The sequence below is a fragment of the Pseudonaja textilis genome, chromosome Z (assembly GCF_049901715.1).
Source record: "Pseudonaja textilis isolate UNSWEBS1 chromosome Z, rPseTex1.2, whole genome shotgun sequence".
NCBI classification, from domain to species: Eukaryota; Metazoa; Chordata; class Lepidosauria; order Squamata; family Elapidae; genus Pseudonaja; species Pseudonaja textilis.
In genome coordinates, this window is record NC_142008.1 from 114063420 (window position 1) to 114089316 (window position 25897).

The 25897-nt window shown below is 39.2% G+C and overlaps 1 protein-coding gene across 1 annotated transcript; it reads left to right on the forward strand.

The window, feature by feature from the left end:
• The first annotated feature begins 1061 nt into the window (after positions 1-1061).
• On the forward strand, positions 1062-19286 carry LOC113454856 (vomeronasal type-2 receptor 26-like). The gene is made up of 6 exons (XM_087918361.1): positions 1062-1402; positions 1897-2188; positions 2523-3383; positions 4464-4691; positions 16063-16189; positions 17618-19286. The coding sequence occupies exons 1-6, from the start codon at positions 1164-1166 to the stop codon at positions 18511-18513; spliced, it is 2643 nt and encodes an 880-aa protein (XP_087774487.1). The 5' UTR covers positions 1062-1163; the 3' UTR covers positions 18514-19286.
• The last annotated feature ends 6611 nt before the right edge of the window (positions 19287-25897 follow it).

Genomic DNA, 25897 nt, shown 5'->3' on the forward strand with positions numbered 1-25897 from the left:
ATGGTATGGGCCAGGTATAGGCACCCTGTGGGCCAGTTCCAGCCTGCAGGCTTTGAATTTGACTTCTCTGGTATGGGATCACCTGCTTGAGCAGAGGGCTGGACTAGAAAATTTTCAGCTTATTCTATTCTATTCTATTCTATTCTATTCTATTCTATTCTATTCTATTCTATTCTATTCTATTCTATTCTATTCTATCCCATCAGACCCTACAAGAAATGCATACTACATGTCCTGTCTCTCTGGGAACTACATACTCAGGCAGGTGAGTCTTCTTGGCCATGGTACCTGCCTTATAAAAGCCTTCTCCCCCTAAATGAGGTCAGTTGCATCCCTCCTTATTTTCTGGAAGCCCCTGAAGACCTGGCTTTGTCATCAGACCTGGAGGTCTCTGGCAACTAGTAATGTCTTGTGGTGGCTCTGTGGCTGACAAAATCTATTATAGATGATGGGGTTTATATTAATGTGGTTGATACGTTTATTGTAATTATGCTATTTTTGTGGTATGTACATCTTGTCTCATTGACCCGTAGCATGACTTCAGCATTATTTTTTCTCTTTCAAACCATCTGTGATCTCAAACAGTCATACTGCCATTCTTCAGAGCAGAAACTACATTAAGCAGAGGAGTGACAAAATAATTGCAGCAAATGAACTCCTGTTCTTCTTAAACTATGTTATAAATCAAGAAAGTTTGGAATCTGGTTATAGATATGTATACCACAACATGGTAATGTCTTTCAAAAAAAATACGGTGCTGCCCCCCTTTTCTGCTTCATGATTAAATTTTAAAAGTTCAAAACATTACAGCAGTCTTGCAGATATAAAATCATATTTTTCCTTTTGACATTTTGCAAAGAAAGTACTATTGCAAGTAAGTTATTATGTTCTAAGTAATTACCAAATTAAGTATCATTATTGCATTTTTTTTCTCCATGTCCCAAGGGAATCCCAGTAAACATGAAAAAACAGTAAGTACCAGTTAAAAAAATGTATTACATTAATATCAGCTCAGAAATATATAATTACAAATAGGGAGAATAAGAAAGATGCACATTTGATTCATGATAATTCATTTTAGATGAAGTTCCTAAGAGGCTGGTGGATTATGACACAGACCATCCATTCAATGGTGAAATTGGAGCAACACTTTAACACTTACAATGACTGTATTTTATACTGAGTTGCTTCTGTTCAGAATACTGTTTTTATTCTTGCTTCCTAAGACAATATGGGATTCTCCTATTCACAACTGCAAGCTCAGAGGTCCTCTTTCCATTGTTCACAAGTATTATCAGTCTGGAGACTTAATCATTGTTGCTATTATATATCAGGTCTTCTTTCTTTCAAATCAGATCATTTTTCATAGTGTTCCTTCACATGATGTGCTTGATCAGTACCTGTAAGTATGCAAGAAATAGTAAGAAATATATTTCCCTTGCCCTCAAACTCAGTCACATCATCACCTAAATACTGTGTTTTCCTTCCCCCGCCTTTCTTTTTTCACTTTCCTGCTCAAATGTAGAATGCTTACCCTATTCCAATAGTCCTTATGAATACCTATATTCTAGAGCTCAGAGAAACCTAACTGCAGAATGCCTAATGGCTTTGACAGTTTTTTTTTAAGAAAATGAAACTTAAGAACATCAGTAGCCAATCTACAAATGTCTCAGCTCGATGTTAGATAACCATCTCCCACATGATGCAATCCAAACAATAAAATCTAGGGCTATAGCTTGCTAAAAACTACATTCCATATGTTAAGGGTAAATGATAAACACTGCATTTTAGGGGATTATGATTATGTACACACATACATATACATACGTGTGTGTATATCACCTGCCCTAATTTGAATAAGAAATATATTGACATAATTTATAACTCTCACTGAAGGTACCTCACTCATAATTACCAACATACTTTGGCTCTGGCATTTGCTGTTAATGAGATCAATGAACATTCAGAAATATTACCCAATGTTACTCTGGGCTTCCACATTGCTACTGACAATCATGAGGAAACTACAACTTATCAATTAGCAATGGAATTTCTATCTACAAAAAATAAATTTATCCCCAACTATAAATGTAATGACCAGACCAACACGGTAGCTATCATTGGAGGACCCCGTTCTAGGACCTGTCTGAACATGGCAACCAGTCTGTGCAACTACAAATTTCCCCAGGTAAGATATAAATATGGAGCAAGATGGTGAGTTGACTTGCTCTTTAATAAGTTCAGGTGTCGGATCTTCATGATAACTCTTTTTACAAGAAGCCTGAAACATTTGAGGCAAAAAAGGGTCACATTTATGAAAAGGAATCACCAAAATTGCTACACGTTTTTCTCGATGAAGAGCCCTCTACTTCCAGATGTTAAGCTGTAAAACCATAGCATTAAAGTTTTTTTCCTGTATTGCGCTCAAGCTCAGAAAGTTTGATTAAACAAATGTAAGCACCACACATTGTTCTTTAGAACAATTTCTTTTTTGCTTTTATTGTTTCCTTACTCCTATTTAGATCACATATGGATCAGCTCCATTGATGAATGATGAAATAGCAGCACTGTTTGTCAGATGGATGTTCCCCGTTGAGGTGCACCAGTTTAATGGAATACTACATTTACTATTGCATTTTGGATGGACCTGGGTTGGGAAAGTTTGCTTTGTTGAGGAAGATAAAGAGAGATTCATTCAGAATAGTCTTTCCATGTTTACAGAGAAAGGAATCTGCTTTGACTTTATAGAAAGTATCCCTCAAATAATGTATGGTAATGAAGTAGGTGAGATGGTAGATAAGGCAGATAAATTATACAAAGTCATTATGAGGAGTACAGTCATTGCAGTGATCCTGAATGCTGAAATTACAGGCCTGGTGGCTTTGAGATTAATGATCTACGCATTAGATTCTGACACTATTCCAAAGCAGAGAAGTACCAAAATCTGGATCATGACAGCCCAGATGGAATTCACTTCCCTTCTTGTGCAAAGAGAATTGCCCATTGATTTTCTCCATGGTGCTCTTTCATTTGCAATTCGGTCAAAAGACCTGACAGGATTCCAAGAATTTATACAGAAGAGAAATCCAAACTTAGAAAATGAAGATGGCTTTATTAGAGACTTTTGGAAAGATGCATTTGAATGTTCGTTCTCTAGTGACATTAGGGATGGGAACTCTGAAAGGACTTGTACTGGGAAAGAGAAGCTGGAGACTCTTTCTCAATCTATATTTGAAATGAGCATGACTGGCCATAGCTACAGCATCTACAATGCAGTCTATGCTGTGGCACATGCTCTAAGGCAATTGTATTCATCTAAAATCAAGTATGGCCAAAGAGTTGATAAGAGGAAATGGAAGCTCTTCTTTCAGTCACAGTGGGAGGTAATTTTGGCTAATGCAAAATTCAGGAAGGTTACCAAGTAATTTGCTTAATACCAGAGGGCAAATAGAGAAGAATTTGCTTTCTTAAAATACCTGAAGGCTTGTCTACCTTAATTAATAATGGTGTGTGCTTTGTGTTCATATAGGAATGGGTTATGTATGTACGAACATTTGACAAATTGATGTGTTAAATCTTGACAGCTACTTGGGTAGCATTAGCATTTCTTTTGTCTTAATTTTGGTGAGACTAAGATTTAAAGGGAAAAACCTTTCTAAGCACATGGGCACATGAATTGTTCTTCCTAGAGAAATGTAAATTACATGTCTGGATCCACTGGATGGCTTTCCTGATTTTTAGTACAGTGCAATCTCTTAGCTACTATGGTTTTCCAGGAATCCATGAAAATTTAAATACTATTCCCTACCTCCATTCTCTCATTATAAAATTCTCATCCTAAGGCAAAATGAAAAGAGAGGAAAGACAAATCTTGTGGAAATGAGAATATTAATTACAGTGATAGCACATTTGCCAATGAATTGTATAAAGTTCATTTTTATTATATTATATTTTCAGATTTTTAAAGGCCATTCTTATTTGGAAGAAAAGGCTTTCAATTTTATATGATAGAGATTATTTTATGTACATTTTATGAAAACAATGTTAAATAATTATTGTTGGGTTGTTTGTTTAATCGATGCAAGGTTATCTATGAAATTCCTTTTTCTTGATTTTGTGATGGAATTTTCATCCGAAATTGTTTTAATGAAAACAAATATTAGGGAATAAGGTAGTAAAAATATGCGATGGTGAACACATTTCTCTTTCAGTTTTAGAAGTGGGTAGAGAGGTCATAAGTCAATTTTCCATTTTCCAAATTGAAAGGAAGAATCTGTCAATCCCCTTCAAAAAAATTCTCCTTCCTTCCTTCCTTCCTTCCTTCCTTCCTTCCTTCCTTCCCCTCCCTCCCTCTCCATGAAGGTTTCCTGGTAACTGAAATAATAAGGAAGAAACTGAGATTTCTTTAAAGAATTCTGGTGATCCTCCCTCCCCCTTTCTTTCTTTCTTTCTTTCTCATTCAGCTCCACTATTTTCTGCAACAGCTCTCCTTTAATAACACTGCCGGGGAACATACTTCTTTTGGCTCCAATGGGGAATTAATAACTGGATTTGATATATCCAATTGGTTGACATTCCCAAACAAGTCATTTCTAAGAGTTAAAGTTGGAAAAGTTGAGTCTATGGCTACTCCAGGCAGTCTGCTCACCATTTCTACCAAGGACATTATTTGGCCCCACAGATTTCAACAGGTGTGTCCCAATTTTCACCATCATGAAATCAGTCAGCTACTGACACATGTATATATAAGTATATTCCCCTCCTTTGGGGTATGATATTTATTTATTACATTTCTCTGACAATTGTCTTACTGATACAGTAAAGTTCCAATGCAACATTATCCTAATATAAAGGATGTGCTTCTAATTACATTAAGAAAAAATGGATATCTAGAAATTTATACAACTTCTGAGATTTCTACTTTGAAAATAAACTTTTTATTGACAGAGAAATAATATTTTTTTAAATGAGATACATATGCTCATGATTTTAACTCATTAAAATTAAAATTTCAGTTACCTCCGCTGAAATTGATCAATTAACATAAATTTTATACTAGAAAATATTTTTTTACTGGAGACTCCATTCATCCATTCTAATTCAAGTATGCTATTAGAATTGTATAATATTGATAAAAGTCTTTTTTTTAAAGGGGAGTTAAGATATTAAATAACAACAACACACTAATCAGTTAAGGAAGAAACATGATGGAAAATAATTGGTTTGTGGTCTTTCTCTACATTTGTTAGAATGCTGAATTTGATTTATAAAGGATATAATATGCAATCTTATCTTAAAAAATCAGAGAATCATATCCCCCAAATTAATGTGGATCTCAGTAAAAGGGAACTCTTTTTAATCATTGGTGGATGTATCCAAAGTAAAAATATTTTAGACACAGGAGAAAAAAAATCTATGACCAATATTTTTAGCAAAGCTAATGTTAGAGAATTTTTAAAAAATCATTTTGGTTTTAAATCTGGTGCACACTTCAAACAAAAATGCAATATCCACATAACTGGCAATATCAGCCATATTCAGTCAATTCTGAATTCTGATTGAACTCTGTGTGTGTGTGTGTGTGTGTGTGTGTGTGTGTGTGGTAATATATCCATCATATTCTGCAAGTTCTTGTACAGCTTTGTAAGATCTGGGGGTATCACAAACGCTCCTCATGAGGGCAGTAGTGTCTTTATGATGAGAGTTTGATCCTGTTATCTGCAAAGCTCAGAGGACAGGAATGTGTGTGGGAGTTCACAGTACCTATCTGAGCCATTCCCATGGGACCTTTGGTGCCCTGCTTTCTCACGGGAAATTTATCACCTTCGCCAAGGCCTAGCTAGATAATGTTGCTGAGCTAATGTTGAAGTCATTGTTTTGATTTTGTACTTGCATTTTCTTAATAAATACTGCTACTCGAGGGCTCTCGGGCTGGCAGTTGCTCAGACGCCTTCTCTGCGCCTCCCATCATTTTTCAATTGCCAGTCCACCACAAGTGGTGACCCCGACGTGATAGCTTTGAAAGGCTATACGTTTTGGCGTGATAGCTTGAAAGCGCATCGTTTCCCGCATCCTATACTCACCGTCGCGGATTCGACTGGGCCCTCATCTTCTTCGCTGGACGGAGACAGATTCTTTTCGTGAGTATGGGGGAAGGTCTCTCTAAAGCTCAGACAAAGCACCTTAGAGAAATGAGAGAGATCGCTGGGAATAGTTTTAAGTTTGGAGTTCATAGTAGAGGACATGAAGTAGGAAAGAAAGAAATTGAGGATTTATTACAGTATGTTTGGAAACATATTCCGTGTTATCCAGAGGGAGGTAGTATTAAAGTAGAGCGCTGGAGAAAGATAGGGAAATTTTTGCACGAGGAGCCTCGTGCCCCTTCTTCAATTTTGTTAACCTGGAGGGTGGTTATGGATGCATTAGCTACGCATGAACAACCGCTCCTATCACCCCTCGAAGAAGGTTTGCCGCCTTACAATGCGGTACGATATTGCCACCGACAGCACCTCCAGATAAATCCAGAGGGCTGTCAGGCACTGAAAATACTTTGTCAGAAGAGAAGAGTTTGCCTTTAAGAGTTCAAGTAGATGCAGTTACTGCAGCTATTCAAGAAGCAACAAATAGAGGGGAATTATCAGGAGATGATTTGGTAGATTTTGGAGTGGAGATTTAACTTAATCCAGTAGAAATTGGTGTGGACGTTGCTTTAAATCAACAGAGAGATAGAATGCCTGAGGAGGGGTTCGTTCTTCTCCCACAGTTAAATTTACAAGCCGTACGGACTCTCCCTGACGGCGAAGGTGGTGAGAAGACCTTTACTAACATCAAACAAGGAAACAATGAACCCTATGAAAATTTCATTAGCAGATTGAAAGTGGCTATTGAAAGGCAAATTGACAATCAATTTGCCCGGAATGAATTGCTTTTGAAGTTAGCAGTAGATCAGGCTAACGCAGATTGCCAAAAGGTGGGGAGTCAGACTTTAACATGGAGACTTTAGTTCTGGCTCTCCGGCAGGAAATGCTAAAAAAGAAACTTTTTAATTGTGGGAAGCCTGGACATTTTAAAGCGCAATGTCAGGCTCCTGGGGGTCAAAGTCAGCAAAATGAGAGATCAATGGGACAGGGTGTGACCTAAATCAGTAAATCAGCCTATATCAGATGCTCCTACAGTCTTTACTGATGGAGGGAAAGTTTTTGGTGCTTGTGTTTGGAAAGATAAATCTGGAATTTGGCATACAAAAGTGACATCAGAGCAGAAGTCTGCCCAGCAGGCAGAACTTGCTGCTGTAGTTTTGGCTTTTCAAAATTTTCAAAATCAGGATTTTAATCTAATAGTGGATTCTTTGTATGTATATAATTTGTTACCCTTTGTAGCAGGTTCTTATTTGTCTCCTGGAATATCACCTAATATTCTACGTTTGCTTTTTGTTGTTGCAAGAATGTTTGGAGCAGCGTATGAATGTGTGTTTTATTGCCCATATCCGTAGTCATAGTAATTTACCTGGAATTTTATCACAAGGCAATGCCAAAGCTGACAGTGCTGTAACTTCAGTTCTCACTGTCCAGCCATGGGACAGCCATAGTTATTTTCATCAAAATGCTAAAGCGTTGGCACATCAATTCAAGCTTACTGCTGCAGAAGCTGCTGCCATAATTCAACAATGTCCAACTTGTTCAAAGCAAGGCACAGCTATTCCTATGGGAGTCAACCCCAGGGGTTGAAACCCTCAATGATTTGGCAAATGGATGTTACTCAGTATCCATCATTTGCACCTTGGAAGTATATACATGTGACTGTGGATACTTATTCAGGATTTCTAATGGCTACTCCTCAAAGAGGTGAAGCGTTAAACATGTCATCAATCATTGCATTAAGACATTTTCAGTCGCTGGTACGCCTCAAACTTTAAAAACAGACAATGGTGCGGCTTATCGGAGCACAGTCTTTGATCAGTTTTGCAAACAGTGGTCCGTGGAACATAAATTTGGAATTCCATACAATTCCACAGGACAAGCTATTGTGGAGCGTTATAATGGCACGCTCAAGAACATGTTAGCTAAATTAAATAAAAAAGGAGGGAAGCTCCTGGGGCTTCCGGCAATTCAAGATCATTTAAATCTTGCTTTGTATACTTTAAATTTTTAAATTTGTCTGGTAACCTCCCTAGCGCGCCAGCAGGCATTTTTCTTCCCCTTCTACAGATGCAGTGAGGCCTCGAGTGTTGGTGCGATTCCTTCCGGATCCGGCATGGGTTCCCGCTGAGCTGATTACGTGGGGACGTGGTTATGCAGCAGTAGAACATCTTGGTCAAATTCGTTGGGTTCCTGGTCGATGTATCCGGCCTGATCATTCACAAGCGCCTTCGCAGGTGCCAGTGAGGGATGTTCCTGATTCTCAGGATGGCGTTCCTGTGGTTCCTGATTCCGTTCCTGAGGTTCCTGATTCTCAGGATGGCGTTTCCGTGGTTCCTGATTCTCTTGATGCCGCAGTCCAGGCGTGGCGCTGTGAAAGCTGGGAAAGATGACTGCTTATCTGAGGTTATCAACTTGTATGCAGCAGGTTCCTTTGGGGAATTGGACTAAATTAATCTGCAAACAGCGGCATCTTTGATTTTTCCAGCATATTGGTCCTGGCATAAGGGTCAAGACATTCTTTACTCGGGACCTGATAAGGATATTATATCTTCAGCCTGTGCTACAACTCTGATCCTGTTTAAAGTTTCTGTTTCAGACTATGGACAATATTGGTGTCAATTGGAGTTGCCTAAGTTACTTTTACACAACTTCTTTTTCCATTCGCCTTATGCCTCCACGGACTCTAATGCGGAGGCGGAGAGCTGCCATTATCTCAGAAACTAGAGACCTTGGTGATAATTTATGGAAGGAAAATTCCTACATCAAGGACGTTCGGATTGCAGCAAAGAGTTTAAATGTAACTAATTGTTAGCTTTGTATGTATGTACCCACCTTTTTGGAATAGCTATGAACTATAGAGATATTCATATTTTAAATAATTTTACTGTTGCTATGTTTTATGATACTGTTGAGAATATTAAGATGTTAAATGAAGAAGTGTCTGAAATTCGCCAAGTTACTTTATGCTTTAGATATAATGTTAGGAGTTTGTGCTTTAATTCATTTACATTGTTGTTTTTTTTATACATAATTATGAGCCTAACATTACAAGAACTGTTCATGATATGGAAGACCGCATAGCTGAACACGAAGCAGGAAAAGATGGCTTCAATAAGTCACTTTGGGCTTTGCTATGGGATTGGCTTCCTGACAGCTCATGGTTACGTTTATTGCTTCAATTAGTTGTAATAATTGTTATTACACTTATTATGTTATGTTGCTGTATTCAATGTATTCCTAATCTATTTCAAATGTGTGCCTCAGCCTTAAGTGTACGAAACCAAGTTTTGCGAGGAACTGTGTATTTTGCCACTGAAACACCCCCTATCTTTGAATAAATAAAAAGGAGGGAATGTGGTAATATATCCATCATATTCTGCAAGTTCTTGTACAGCTTTGTAAGATCTGGGGTATCACAAACGCTCCTCATGAGGGCAGTAGTGTCTTTATGATGAGAGTTTGATCCTGTTATCTGCAAAGCTCAGAGGACAGGAATGTGTGGGAGTTCACAGTACCTATCTGAGCCATTCCCCATGGGACCTTTGGTGCCCTGCTTTCTCACGGAAATTTATCACCTTCGCCAAGGCCTAGCTAGATAATGTTGCTGAGCTAATGTTGAAGTCATTGTTTTGATTTTGTACTTGCATTTTCTTAATAAATACTGCTACTCGAGGGCTCTCGGGGCTGGCAGTTGCTCAGACGTCTTTCTCTGCGTCTCCCATCATTTTTCAATTGCCAGTCCACCACATGTGTGTATTTATATTTATGGTATTCAGCTTTGTTCGGGTATTTTCCCACCTCATTATACTTGTGCTTTTAAAGTTGTAGAGACGTTTCAGCAGAATCTCATCTGCCATCATCAGGATTGTGTATTGTGTTTGTCTAGCAAAGTAGCTACAGCCCCATGCTGAAGCAGCAGCTTCACATGTACAAAACTCATTCCACCTTTTGGAAATGATCAAAGATCTACATGTGGAACAAAAAGATCTGCTTGTAAGTTTCGACATGGTTTCACTATTCACTCAAATCCCGATAGAAGAAACCCTAGAAATCATCAAAAATAAACACCAACTACCCAAACACCTTATGGAACTAGCAGAACATTGCTTAACCAACATATATTTCATATACATAGGACAAAGATACAAGCAAATTGAAGGATATTCAGCCATATTCAGTCAATTTTGAATTCTGATTGAACTGTGTGTGTGTGTGTGTGTGTGTGTGTGTATTTGTTTTCTTAAATTTTCATGTGTATTTATATTTATGGTATTCAGCTTTGTTCGGGTATTTTCCTACCTCATTATAGTTGTGCTTTTAAAGTTGTAGAGACGTTTCGGCAGAATCTCATCTGCCATCATCAGGATTGTGTATTGTGTTTGTCTAGCAAAGTAGCTACAGCCCCATGCTGAAGCGGCAGCTTCACATGTACAAAACTCATTCCACCTTTTGGAAATGATCAAAGATCTACATGTGGAACAGAAAGATCTGCTTGTAAGTTTCGACGTGGTTTCACTATTCACTCAAATCCTGATAAAAGAAACCCTAGAAATCATCAAAAATAAACACCAACCACCCAAACACCTCATGGAACTAGCAGAACACTGCTTAACCAACATATATTTCATATACATAGGACAAAGATACAAGCAAATTGAAAGAGCCCCTATGTCACCCATCATTGCAAACCTGTTCATGGAAGAATTCGAATCCAGAGCCCTAGGCAATGCCAACCACAAACCCAAACTATGGTTAAGATACATCGATGTCGCATTTGTGATTTAGTCCCATGGTAAAGAAAACCTAAACAATTTCCTAACATACTCCAAAATCAAATTCACCATGGAAACGGAAACAACAAACAACTACCATTCCTAGATGTACTAATCTACAAAAAAAAAAAAAAAAAACAGATGGCACACTAGGACACACCATATACCAGAAGAAAACACACACCAACCACTACCTCAATGCCCAATCCCACTACCACCCAGCACAGATAAACTCCGTGGCCAAAACACTAATCACCAGAACCAAACACCTGGCAGACAAGACACACATAAAGTCTGAACTAGGCACCCTGACTAAAGTACTGACAGCCAACGGCTTCCACAAAAGCAAAATCACTGGCTTGATCCACAAAAACACACTGAGACCTTTGGAGACCTAGAAGATGAACAGACCTCTGGAACAGCTGTCCTGTCCTACATAAGGGGTACTACAGACAATATCAGTAAGATACTTCACAGGCATCACATCAAGACTGCCTTCAAAACAGACAGAAATATAGCAGCCATCCTAAGAAACCCCAAAGATAAAATTAACCTGGAAAACCAAGGCATATATCAAGTCCCCTGCACATCATGCCCTGCCACATACATCGGACAGACCAATAAAAGAATAAGTACCTGCCTGGATGAACACAAAAACGCAGTAAAAAAGCTGCAACACATTTCCTCACTAGTCCAACACATGAAAGCAACAGGTCATAGCATCGACTTCAATGGCACCAAAACCCTAGCCACTATAGAAAACCCAGCTACAGAATTATCAGAGAAGCCATAGAGATTGAAAAAAGTCCTGAAAGCATGAATAGAAGAGATGACTCCACCAGACTGTCAATTATCTGGAAGCCTGCACTCACAAACAAAAAAAATCTCCACACCACAAGCCAGGCAAACACCTGGGCACAAACAGATCCCCCCTGATACCTCCAGCTCAAACACACCCCAACCAGGCACCCAGATGAAATCTAGCTTCCTAACTAATGACAGCCATCCATTTACCCGGAGCCAAGCTTCACTAAAGGCCTCCATTAAGTAACACAATGTTGCTAGCCAATCAAGATACAAAAAGAGCCACAAAACAAACAGAAGATATTACAAACACCAATCAAGCAGAACACAGCAAACTCCAAGACCAATAAACACAGACCAAGACTCCCAACCAACCAGGATGAAGAAAAAACCATTCTAGCACAATAGGCTGCCCCAAATTTAAATCTGAAACCACTGTAAAAGTCTGACTCACAGATGAACACTATACAGAAGCCTGATGATGGCAGATGAGATTCTACCAAAACGTTGCTACAACTTTAAAAGCACAACTACAATAACGTGGGAAAATACCTGGACAAAGCTGAATGCCACACACACACACACATATATGTGTGTGTGTGTGTGTGTGTGTGTGTGTGTGTACATGTACATGTACATATACATATACATATATGTATGTGTGTGTGTGGGTATGTATATATATTGTATGTGGATCTTTGGTTATTCAGGTTTTCTCCCACGTAAGATTGGAAGTATCTAGGCAACGTTTCGATGAAGTCTCATTCATCATCTTCAGGCTTCTGTCTTCGGCTCTGTGCTTCTCAGAGTGATGTGAGCTTGCAGCTGCTTCTTCCTTTTAACTGCTAGTGGGGGTGTGACTTGATTGGGTGGGGGCTTGGCTGTGTTCTGATTGGGTGGGGGTGTGTTCTCATTGGTAGGGGGTTTGGCTGTGTTCTGATTGGCCGTGTCCTGATTGGGTGGAGGCGTGTTCTGTTCAGGTGGGGGCTTGGTTGTGCTCAGGTTAGTCTTAGTTGCTGGGGGATTTGAACTGGTGAGCTGTGATCCTGCTGTTTGGCTTCAAGTTCGTGGTCGTGCTGCATCTTCATGGTGGGTGTCAGTTTGCTTCATGTATAGCTCAAACCCCACATCACTCTGAGAAGCACAGAGCCGAAGACAGAGCCTGAAGATGATGAATGAAACTTCACGTAGGTATGCTTCTAGGTACTTGCATAATCTAGGGGATCAAATGCCCGAAACCCCAGAATAACACATATATATATATATATGTGTGTGTTTGTGTGTGTGTGTGTGTGTGTGTGTGTGTGTGTACGTACGTAGGTATGTATCTTTGGTTATTTGGGTTTTCTCCCACGTAAGATTGGAAGTATCTAGGCAACGTTTCAATGAAGTCTCATTCATCATCTTCAGGCTTGTGTCTTCGGCTTTGTGCTTCTCGGAGTAATATGAGCTTGCAGCTGCTTCTTCCTTTTAACGGCCAGTGGGGGTGTAACTTGACTGGATGGGGGCTCAGCTGTGTTCTGATGGGCTGGGTGTGTGTTCTGTTCAGGTGGGGGCTTGGCTGTGCTCAGGCTAGTCTTAGTTGTCGGGGGATTTGAGTTAGTGAGCTGTGATCCTGTTTTTTGGCTCCGCATTCGTGGTCATGCCACATCTTCATGGTGGCATCAGTTCGCTTCATGGATGGGTCAGAGGGGTTTGAAGTGGGTAGTGATGCAGTTGCGGTACGGCTTCTGGTCCGTGGTCGTGTCTCTTCATCTGTGTGGGTGTGAGTCTGCTTTCTAGGTGGAATGTGGCGGTAGAATCTTGTGGGTGTGGGTCTGGTGTCATTCTTCATGTTAAGTACTCATTTGTTAATGAGAGCGGGTTTCCAAATGGCTTGTATGTGGGAGGTATCATCTCGTTTATTCATGTTGTGTGTGTGTTTTTCTATCTGTATGGCTTCTCTGATTGTTCTGTTGTTGAAGTGTTCAGTTTTGGCGATAGTTCTGGTATTTTTAAAGTCAAACTCATGTCCTGTGGCTTTGAGGTGCTAGTCCAGGGAAGAGGTTGGTTCTTCTTTTTGGATTGAGTTCTTGTGTTCTTCAATGCGTACACTAATTCTTCTGTTGGTTTGTCCAATGTATGTGTTGGGGCAGGTGGTGCATGGGATTTCGTATACTCCTTCATTTTCTAATTCAATTTTGTCTTTAGGGTTTCTTAGGATGGTGGATATTTTTCTGTTTGTGCAGAATGCTGTCTTAATGTTGTGTTTTTGGAGGATCTTGCTGATTTTGTCTGTAGTGCCTTTAATATATATGGGAGGAGGCTTTTGCCATTCTCTTTTTCTCTGTCTTGGATTTTGGTTGGGGTTTCTTTTTGGATTAGGTGGGTAATCTTTTTTCTTTGGTATCCATTGGCTGTTAGTACATTAGTGAGAGTGTGTAGTTCGGTTTTTAGGTGTTGTTCGTTGGCTAAGCATTTTGCTCTGGAGATGAGTGTCTCGGCTACGGAATTGATCTGTGCTGGGTGGTGGTGTGAGAGTGTGTGTAGATAGCAGTTTGTATGTGTTTTCTTCTGGTAGATGGTGTGTCCTAGGGAGCCATTGGATTTTTTTGTGCACTAAGACATCTAGGAAGGGAAGTTGATTGTTAGCTTCTGTTTCCATGGTGAATTGTATTTTGGGGTGTAGGCTGTTGAGGTGTGTGAGGAAGTTGTTCAGTTTTTCTTTCCCATGTGGCCAGATTATGAAGGTGTCATCTACGTATCTGAGCCAGGGTTTGGGTTTGTGATCATATTTTTCTAGAGCTTGTGTTTCAAAGTGTTCCGTGTAGAGGTTTGCAATGACAGGTGAGAGGGGTGATCCTATGGGTGCTCCTTCTATTTGTTTGTATTTTTGTCCATTGTAGGTGGAGTATGTATTGGGTAGGCAGTGGTTGGTCAGATCTAGGATGTGCTTGGGGGGGTTGTATTTGTTTTAGATGGCTGTCAAGGCTTCTTTTATAGGCACTTGGGTGAAGAGGGATATGATATCAAAACACAGTAGTAGGTCACTGGGCTGTAAGTTTTGTTTCTTTATGATGTCAATGAACTGGAATGAGTTTCTTACATGTGAGTTAATGGATTCTGCATAGGGCTGTAGTTGTTTGGTGAGAAATTTGGCTAGGTTTCGTAGAGGTGAGCCTATGGAGCTGACTATTGGTCTAAGTGGGGTTCCTTCTTTGTGTATCTTGGGGAGACCAAAAAGCTTAGGGCATCTGGATGATTTCTCTCTCGGTATGATTCTTTGCTGGATTATTTCACTGATGGGGGAGGCTTTTATTTTGGATCTTGCTGTTTTTTTCTAGGTAGGTGGTGGGGTCTGTGTTTAGGGGTTTGTATGTGGGGTCTTGGAGTAGGTTGGTTAACTTGGTTTGGTAGTCAGATGAGTTCATAACCACTGTCCTGTTGTCCTTGTCTGCTGGTAGGATGATTATGCTGGTTTCTTCTTTCAGGTTAAGTAATGCAGTTTGTTCCTCTTTGGATAAGTTGCTTTCCGTGGTTTGCTGGTGCAGAGGATGTTGGTGATTTCGAGTTTGATCCTGTTAGCATCATCAGGGTTGGTTTTGGTCAGGCTGGCTTCAACTCGGCATATAATGGTTTCTGTGGGGATGTGTTTGGGCACGACAGCAAAGTTGAATCCTTTCGAAAGGACATTGGTTTCGGCTTCGGTGAGGATCTTGTTTGAGATGTTGTGCACTGTTTGTTTTATGTGTGGATGTGAGATGGGGAGGAGTTTGTTTCTGGCATTGTTATAATAAATCAATATGCAAATCAGAATGATTTATTTCACTAAAATGCAATTGCTTTAATATTATTTTCAATATTTTATATGGATCTGTAAAAACATACACATGAAAAATGATTACCAATACACAAATTGCTTTAAGAAGAGTAGGAACCCAAAACAAGATTGAAATCTTAAGGAAACTGTCTTTTAAGGGTTCCAGAATTAAACATTGCCCAAGCAGCTTCTGGTACTGGTTTTCTCAGAACTGAGTTTTACAATACACTGTTTACCATAAACACACCATTAGTAAGATGTGGGGAATTTAGTGGGTAATTTAAACAAGCAACAATTTTGAAAAATGGACCAACAAATTTCAGATTTGATATAAAGATTTTGAGTATTTGTAGCACTAAGATACTCAAAAGTTATGATTTATAACAATAATCAAAAGTTATAACATAACTTCCTTATCCCAAATGTTCTTCCCCTTTTTTTTCCAGAGGCAACTGGACTTTTTGGTTTCTCTTTGAAGACATTTCACTTCTCATCCAAGAACTTGTTCAGCTCATAAACTTCTTTATGTGATTTTATTTATCAACAGACATTACCTCTTTCCATCTGTAATGAGAAATGTCCCCTTGGCTATAGCAAGATAAAAGTGGAAGGGAAATTATCTTGCTGCTATGATTGTAGACGATGTGCAGAAGGGAAGATATCTGACCAAACGGGTAAGCAAAGGAATGTATTGAATATATCAATAATTTATTAAGTGTGAATTTTAATAATATTGTAGTGCTGAATATCTTGTATAGTTTACCAATGAAAATTTTGAACTAATTGTTGGGGCTTCCAGGGAAGATATTGTGAAATGAAGATGGCTCCATGAAAACAGAAATGACTGGCAGAATGAAAGCCAGCAACCAGACTGACTGTTCAATAATTTCCTCTTCAGATAATTCCTCTTGAGATCTCCTACAGAAGATCTTCAGACAGCTGCTCCTTGTGAGGAGACCACAAAACAATGGTCTCCCAAAAGTTTAGTGCTGTAGCAGAAAAGCCATCATACTCAGACACTGGCTGGCACTTTAGAAGGGACACTAAATTTGCAAACTTCCTTTCTAATCACTTTTGGATAATAATATCCAAATATAATATAATAATAGTAATTCTTAGTTAAATTAATATAAAAAGGGAAAATCTGAACTAATTGTTCATGGTTCAGTGAAATAACAAAATCAGCTCAATTTAAATAGCCTAAGCACCAATAAGTTTCCCAGATTTCAGTTGTGCCTTTTCATGTCTTCTTGAAAAAATATTATGAACACTGTTGAAGAAACCAGCACTCGTTGATAGACTATACATGATTCTTCCTTTTTATCTTCTTTTGATAGTAAAGGTAAATTGACAGTGGAAATTATTTTTCCACGGGTTTCTGCTTAATTTTACATCCTATTTTATCCAGATGTAATGGTTGTTTGATTTGATTGACAAACTTGTAGAACTTCTATCATTGCCATTCTAATATAATAATCTTAGATGACTGACAACCACCAATAAAAATAGGAATAAAAACAATATCGTCCCCACTAGGCACCAAACCAATCTCCATCCTATACCAATGGTTGGAAAATAGCCAGAAATAGTTCCAGAAACACTTTGGCTACAATACAGGACTTTAAAGTGACAATAGCCACCTTAAAGTGTACCCAGAAAGTAACTGGTACCAGGGCAGGTCACACATCACTAAGGTAACTCAGGTGAATGATGTGGTACCCAGAAATGCTTTGTTGATGAATTCTGGCCTAGTTGCATATTCAAGATTGTTTTCAAGGGCAGCTTCATTGCAACAATTCAACTGGGAGGTGTGATGAGAAGATGAGTAGAATTTGAAGGAGTGAAGCAATGATAAGATAAAAGAAAGCTGTGTCCAAGACAGACTATTAGATTTTGGTCAGTCCTTCAAGGTAGAGCATATTAGGAAACCAAACTCATGCAGGGCATACTACATTTATTTTAAACTTATACTGTGTTTCCTCAAAAATACAACCTACCCCAAAAGTGAGACCTAGCTTGTTTTTTTACCTAATCTGTGATATTCATAGTGAAAAACAATAATGTGTTTATGACATATTTTGTTTTTCTTTCTTTTTTCTTAGACTTAGATGATTGTTTAGCATGTCCAGAAGATCAATATCCAAACAAAGATCAAGATAGTTGCCTTCAAAAAATTGTAATTTACTTATCCTACCAAGAGCCCATGGGCAGTTCTTTGGCAATTATTGCAATCTTCTTTTCTGTGATATCAGCGTTGGTGCTGGGGATCTTCATTAAACACCAGGACACTCCCATTGTCAGAGCCAACAACAGAAATCTCACCTATATTCTTCTCATTGCTCTTCTCCTCTCCTTCCTTTGCATTTTGCTTTTCATTGGGCAACCTGACCAAGTGAAATGTCTCATGCGACAAACTTCATTTGGCATAATGTTCTCTATTGCTCTTTCTTGTATCTTGGGGAAAACAACCATTGTTGTGCTTGCTTTCATGGCCACCAAACCAGGCTCCAAAATGAGGAAATGGGTAGGAAAAGGACCGGCTATCTCTATTGTTCTATGTTGCTCCCTGGTACAATTCTCTATTTGTGTGGTATGGCTTGCAATTTCTCCTCCCTTCCCCGATTCTGACATATATTCCATGGCTGAAGAAATTGTCCTGCAATGTAATGAAGGTTCAACCACTATGTTTTATACTGTACTAGGCTTTATGGGGTTCTTGACTGCTGTCAGCTTCACAGTAGCCTTCCTAGCTAGGAATTTACCTGACAGTTTCAATGAAGCTAAATTTATCACCTTCAGCATGTTGGTCTTTTGTAGTGTCTGGATATTATTTGTTCCTACCTATCTGAGCACCAAAGGAAAATACATGGTGGCTGTGGAGATCTTCTCCATTTTGGCTTCAGCAGCTGGATTACTGGTCTGCATCTTTTTCCCAAAATGCTATATCATTATTCTGAGGCCTGCTTTGAATACAAGAGAGCAACTAACAAAAAAATGAAGTTGAATTTTAGCTAACAATATAAATGTGAACTCCAGTTTGTGACCTCTATCTTTTCAATTTTTTGGTAGAGTTTGTGTCTTCTGTACTGTGTCATCTTGGAACACCACATTAATATACATGATGGTAACTATGAGAGGTTTTCTGAGTAATCTCATGAACCTAGATATCTGCTCTAAATCTGCTCTTTCAAAAATTAGACAATATTGTTGACCACTCATACGAATAAAGGAAAATCAAGGAGGAATTAAAATCTCTGGGTAGTTTTATAATGTGAAAACAATGCTATTGGTATCCTCCAGCATGTAAACTTTATACCTCTATGATGGAGGGAATTTAGGTGTTCTATTTGCATTCAGAAATTCTTCTCACCTGAGGGAATTAAGGCATACTTAAGCCACTGAGGTGACACCCCAAACTAGTAAAAGGGGAGGGGAAATTTATGTTTTGTTTTATGTGAAAAACTTGTATTAATCTAGACTTTATGAAAAGAATATGCGATGGAAATGCAAATTTGACAAGATAAAAAAGAATTAAAAGGGAATAAGCATGAAGATATGGAAACTATGAGTGATTTAAAAGAGAAAAGAGTACTTTGGAAAAGGCAACGTTTAAAAGAAACGTTAAGGGTTACGAAATACATTTGAAATAAATTGAAATGAATTGAGAAGATGTTTAGAATGAGAGTAATATTAATGAATAGCATTAACTTGCCTGTTCCTTTTCTTATATAAAAGTTGAGAGGTAAAATGAGAAAAGAGTACTTTGGAAAAGGCCACGCCTAAAAGAAATGTTAATGTTTAAGAAGTATATTTGAAATAAATTGAAATGAATTGAGAAAATGCTTAGAATGTGTTTGTTTCTTTTCTTATGTAAAAGTTGAAATGGAGAAATAATAATAGAATTAAGTTAAAAATGGACAAGACAGAATTTTGAATGTAAAAATGAATATATAATTACTGTCATATTGCATGTAAAAGTGGAGACTTGGAATTATGTTGTACACTGAAAAGAGCTTTTTTTATGTTGTTTTGTAAAAATTGAATAAAACTTGTTTTTTTTTTTTTAAAAAAAGGAAATTCTGCTCACCTGTATTTATCTCACACATTCAAACACTCCATATAACTTTATTCCCAGGCATCCAAGCAGCCTTTAAAGGAGAGAATCAGAAACTTGAGCAGCACTGCAAAACAACTAGAAACCCACAACAGCTCATGGAACAGTAGCAAAACTCAGGTGTGCCATGAAACAACCAGACCTGCATATGCTGCTGTACTGTGGACCAATGACTGTTTTCCAATGGCATTTGGGTAAAGGACATTCCGGGCAATTTACATGGGATGTCTCAAAAGCTAGAGAATGCTGTAAAAATCAGGGTGTCCAATTTGAAATGCTGTAGCAAAATGGAAGAGAATATAGATGTCAGTTTCAATTGTGGAGTCCTTGCTGCTCTCTTAGTTTGGTTGCTTTGTTTGCAGATATTTCATTGCTGAATAAGTTGCTTCTTCAGTGTGAGCAAAAGTTGGGATTTTTCCTTGTCTGTATACTGTATTTTCCCTAGCCCTTTTGGTTGGTGTATGATTTCCTCCTTGGTACTTCTTTGATCAGCATTCTTTTGCCTGATTATTTATTATTTTTCATCCATGCTTACCTGGGTGCTGGCTGTTTCAGAGAATGTGTTCTGTCTTTTTGTTTCCAATTTACGTTTATCATCAGTATTATTCTTGAAAGAGGGGCTAAGGTTTAACTATATATAGCAAAAAACAAAGCACAGATTGCAGCTAGTATTCCACAATATGTTGTATGTTAATTGTATCATGAATTATTTTAAGAAAAAAGAGGAAACGGAACTCCTATGTAAGTCACAGAACCTTAGTGGATCTAGTGTGTTATTAATAATTGATTTTTTTAAAAAAAACTATATTCTTTTTCTTTTTTGTTTCTTTTTTCAACAGATTTAGGTGATTGCTTTTCATGTCCAAGAGATCTTTATCCAAACAAAGATCGAGGTAGTTGTCTTCAAAAAACAATAACTTTACCTGACTTATGGAATTTTTTTGCTGGTCATAGCTATCTCCTAATCTTTCATCTCAGCTTTAGTATGGAGATCTTTATTAAACACCAGGATACTCCCATTATCAAAGCCAACAAAAGGAACCTCTTCGCATCGCCCTCTCCTTTCTTTCCTTTGCACTTTTCTCTTTATTAGGCAACATGACCAAATAAAATGTCTCATGCAACAAACTGCTTTGGCATTATCTTCTCTGTAGCTCTTTCTTGTTTATAGGGATACAAGAAATTACTTTGTTTTCTCTTGCAGCTCAGAAACTTTATAACACTCCTGCCCTTTGAAAAACCCTCCAAATATTCTTCACAACCATTAAAAAAAATGTAGAGAAAAATTCACAGTAATATCCTAATTATAGGATAGAGCTAGAATGAGAGAGAGAGAGATGGATGCATGGACTGATGCATGGATGGATGAATGGATGGTTGGATAGGTAGGCAGGTAGGTATATAGATAAGGAGATAACCTGTGTTTTCCCAAAAATAAAACTGCTTCTTATTATCTTTTGGATTTCAAATAAGCACTAGGGGGTATTTGGAGAGTGTCTTATTTTTTCCCATGTATGGGAGACCCATTTCTTCTGCTTGCTCATGGGGAGGCAGGAAGGTGCACGATATGCCAGTGCCGCTGCTGCAAGGTCGGGAATGGAATTGTCTCACATGCCATTGCACTGGCTTATTTCAGGGCCCCTGCAGACAGGCCACCCCACACCCTGACACCCCCCTCACCCCATAGCTACGAAACCAGCACACCATTCAGCAGAAAGAATCTGTTGAGGAAGTAAGCAGAAGTATGTTGGTGGCCACATGGGCACATGATGGTTGGTGTTGCTACAACAAGGAAGGTGTCAGGATGTTGATGGCTTGGCTGTAGGGTCCCTGAAGCAAGCCAGTGCAGGGCACATGGGGTAGTTCCACCACTGCCCCACCTAACCAGGTGGCAGTGAAGCAGATGAAATGGGTGAGTGGGTGGGTGGCTGTGCAGGATTTTAAGTAGGGCTTATTTTGTGGGTAGGGCTTATATTAAGTGTACACATAAAATATGTTAGATCTTATTTTCAGGATAGGTCTTATTTTAGGAAAAACAGGATAGATGAATAGATAATAGTGTCACCTTTAAAATTCAGCTGTTTCATGGAAGGGTCGGTGGAGGAGTTGAAAAGTTCAAGGTTATTCTGTATGTCATATTAAGAAATTCTAGTTGTAGTTAACTGGTTCTCATGATTTATGAAGGGTAGAAGTGGGAGAAGAGAGGGGAGGAGAGAAGGTGGATTCTGTGTAATGCACAAAAATAATTTCACTTTGGGAAATTGCCTTTGACATGCCAGATCTGTTTCTAAATAAATCAATTGGAGAGAAAATGTCTTGGAGTGATTGATATCATTAATATTTTCTGGATGCCTTACATTTATTTCCCAAAGTCCACTTTTATTTTTTGAAGGGGCTTGGCTGATACCCCAGAGTTTTTTTTCCCAGAGATGGAGAAAGATCAACAATCACCTGAAGTTGATAGAGATATGCAGGGGGGAGAGTATGCGGGCCATCCCTCCGGAACATTCACTGAATCTGCAAGCCCTTGTTTGGAGGAGACTATACAGATGCCAGTTTGACAAAGCCAGAAAGATGCATCAACTGACAGAGGTATGTTGCAGCCTCCGAGGCAATCCCCTCATTTTCCAGAGGGAATTTTGCCCCCTGCAGAGTATCCCTCCAGGGTGGGGATTTTATCCAGGCCAGGGGTGGATTCAATGCCAATGGCAGCCATCACCAACACAGCCCTGGTCTGAAGGGGGGTTGCCCAGACAACAGACAGCAGCCACTTTCCCTCCACCCAACCAGGGAACCCGGCCACACCCATCTTCCTCCTGGCAACCACAAATGCAGCCCCAACTGGCAATGAGGCCACGGGGACCCCTATTCCAGAGAGGCACCACCCAGCCAGGATACAGGATATGGCATACATACAGCCTATATATGCCACCAGGCCAGTTCCTTTCATTCCAGTACAACCTGCAGGGGCCTGGCCTGTGCCACCTCCGCAACCATGACCCAGGCTGGACCAAATACCGTTTAAGGCTGTATTCGATGGCCACCATGAACATTTCAATTACTTCCTCACTTGAATCTGATACCATATAGAACAATTTGGAGAGCAATACGCCACAGAGCACAATTTGGTTATGGCCATAACAAATGGGATGAATTAAGGGGATGCTTCAGACTGAGTGGCCCAACTACACAATGAACAAGCCCTCGAATTACACGATGTAAATGGATTTATTCAATTATTAAGACTCAGATCTGAAAATCCAGACAGGGTAGCAGAGAATGAAGAGAAGTTAGTGGAAATGAGGCAAGGCAAGTAACCCTTGTCAGAATATATTTCGGACTTTAGAAGGGTTGCAAGCCACCTCAAGGATTGGCCTGAAAGAATGAATTTACACTATTTTAAAAAAGCCATTGATCCAGAAGTAAAGAAGGCCTGTGAAATTAGGGCAATCCCAGAGACCTTAAATGGTGGTATGTTGCATCACTCAGCTTAGATCGCAGCATCAACTGACACAGGAAACCCGTTCTGGCATTCCCACCTAAGAGAATTGTGGGTAAAAGACCAATGACTGGATCAGCTGAACCTGCTCATACCCAACCTACCAGGATGCTGAAATGTTACCGATATGGCCAAGTCAGCCATGGAGCAGCAGACTGTCTGGCCCCTGCTCCTGTACCACAAGCTCCACAGTCAAAGTCTAATCCAGCTGTTAGAGGTTGGAAGAATCAAGAAAGACCTCTGGCCAGGGGTGGGTTCTCAAACACAGCTGGGAAAGCCCCGTCTGCGCAGATGGGAGCAATGGACCACCAGACTGCCATCACATCCCCAAGAATCTGACCTGCAAAGACAACCCAGTGGTGAGTGATCCCATTATACCTTTTATAGTCAAGGTCAAGTTAGTGGTACCAAACACAGAGGAGGCTGGGGAGTTAGAAGCTGTCATTGATACTGGGTGTTCTAGATGTCATATCGGACTCCCCATCATTGAACAATTGGGCATAAAGACTAACCAGTTAAAACGCCCAATCTGATTTGAGCAAGTGGATGGAACCTTAATTGGAGAGGGGGCAGCCACTCAGATGACTGAATTGATCAAGATGGAATTAGGGCCTCATCGCGAACTCATACACTTCATAGTGGCCCCCAAGATGTCAGAATCAATCATACGGGGACTTGCTTAGCTAGACAAATGGGCCCTGATGATCAAATGGGAGGATGGATTCAGAAAAATCCTCATTGGACCAGGCCCATTGCCCCCTCTTCCACCCACTACAAAGCCACCAGTCAGCTTGAACCCAGAGACTGAGCCAGCATCCTTGGCATCCCACCTTCTTCCAGGTAGCTGACCAATACACAGACTTGGCTGAAGCATTCAGTGAAGAAGAGTGTAATGTTTTACCTCTCCATCAAGCCACTGATTGCACCATAGAATTAGAGCCTGGGGCAAAATTACCAAAATCAAAGATGTATTTCATGATGCCTGCTGAAATGACTGAATTAAGGAAATACATTGACAGCAATTTGGAATGAGGTTTTATTGAGCCTGCCAAATCAATACTAGCTGCCCCCAAGTTGTTCAAGGGGAAGAAAGATGGTGGGTTGATATTGTGTGTTGACTTTAGAGGCGTGAATGCCTTATGCATCAAAAACATGTACCCAGAATAACTTCCGGTTTGAAAGGCTTCAGCGGCAGGAATCCATGACCTTGCACGGTTCCTGCTGCGCTCGCCGCTGGTGTGCCCCCGATCCAGCTGGGTTTGATGGTTAATAGTCACCCTGTAGAGGTGACTGAAGATAGAGGAGGCCCAGAAGGGGTCTGGGGGTCGCAACCCCCCTCCTCAGCTGGCTTAACTCCTTTTTCCAAGAGCGGTGGAGCGGTGGTCAGAAATGGCCGCCACAAAGAAACTGTCATCTGGCCAAGACTGTGCAGGAGGAAGCTGAGAAAGTGAAAGTTTTTGGCTGAACCGGGATAACAAGCAACATCTAAATACCCTGGAAATTCAACTTTCTTAAAGATACATTGTTCCCTAAGAAGATCGTAAAAAGTGGCGGGAGAAAGTAAAAGGGAAAGTTTGTTTTTTCTCACTCTCCTTCCCTATGGAAATAGCAGAAGGAAATCGGAAAAACCCAACTTGGCAACAGAAGGTAATTAAACTTGAAAATTAAAGCCAAGGGGATATTAAAGATTTCTGAACACTCGAATCAAAAAATTTAAAAATTATTTTTTTGCTATAAGTGGGAAGGGAGAGGTAAAGAATCTATATTAAGACTTTGTTGGAGGAGACTGCTTGGAGCTTATCAGATCAGAGACAAATTGTAATAAGACTTCTAAAAAATACATTTTGGAACTTTGCAATTGATTCTACCCCAAGAAGAGAAAGTATAAAAAGAAGAAAGTGCTAAATAAAACAGTTTGTGTTGATTTGGATTGCTTGGTGACTTTTGGAAACTATTTTTTGAAAGACTTAAAACTTTTGGTTTTTTTAAAAAAATCTCACAATGGCATTATCTGTTGAAGAATTGAAAATGGAATTTCAAAAGTTAAGAGAAGAGGAACAAGAGGGGAAGGCTCTTCTGGATCTGTTTTTCACATTTTGGAAATGGTGATTTCTACCTACCAGGAATTACAACAACAAGATGGCTGGGTTGATGAAGAAGCCATCTATAATGAACAAATAACTTTAGTTGAGGAAGAAAAGGGAAAGAGGGGAGAGAGAATGAGGAATTCAAGACTTAAAAAAACAACCAAAGGGGAAAATAAGGTGAAAAATCAATACAATGTTAGAAAGCAACAGAAAAGAGGAATACAATAGAGAGGGGACATTAAGAGGGTGGAGATTAAGATATGGGGGGTAAAAAGGCTAGATTGGACAAGAAAGGAAGGGGAAAAGGGAAGAGAAGTTACAAAGGCTTGAAACAAGATGTAAAAAAATGGATTTTTTTTCAGAGACAAAGGATAAAATACAATTAAAAAAGAGATTCTGCAAGAGCACTTAAGATTGTATCATAGTATGGTATTTGAAATAGAGTTAGAAAATTGGAATATTATATGATTTAATAAAATATTAAAGGGAATATGTAAAATGTTTAAGATTTAATGATAGAGTTTTAATTTGCTATGGATTATTGTTTCAACTATATTATAAACTTATTTTCTTATTTTAAAATGTACGTAGAATGTACTAAGAAGAATCAGAATGGAAATTATGTTTTATCTTAAGTGTTAAATTTAGGGGAAACATAGATCCCAGGAAGAAAAAGTTTAAA

Coding starts and splice junctions, on each gene's coding strand:
- LOC113454856 (XM_087918361.1), top strand. CDS start 1,164: ATGACTGTATTTTATACTGAGTTGCTTCTGTTCAGAATACTGTTTTTA. Junction 1,403..1,896: donor GATGTGCTTGATCAGTACCT/GTAAGTATGCAA, acceptor CTCTCACTGAAG/GTACCTCACTCATAATTACC. Junction 2,189..2,522: donor GCAACTACAAATTTCCCCAG/GTAAGATATAAA, acceptor ACTCCTATTTAG/ATCACATATGGATCAGCTCC.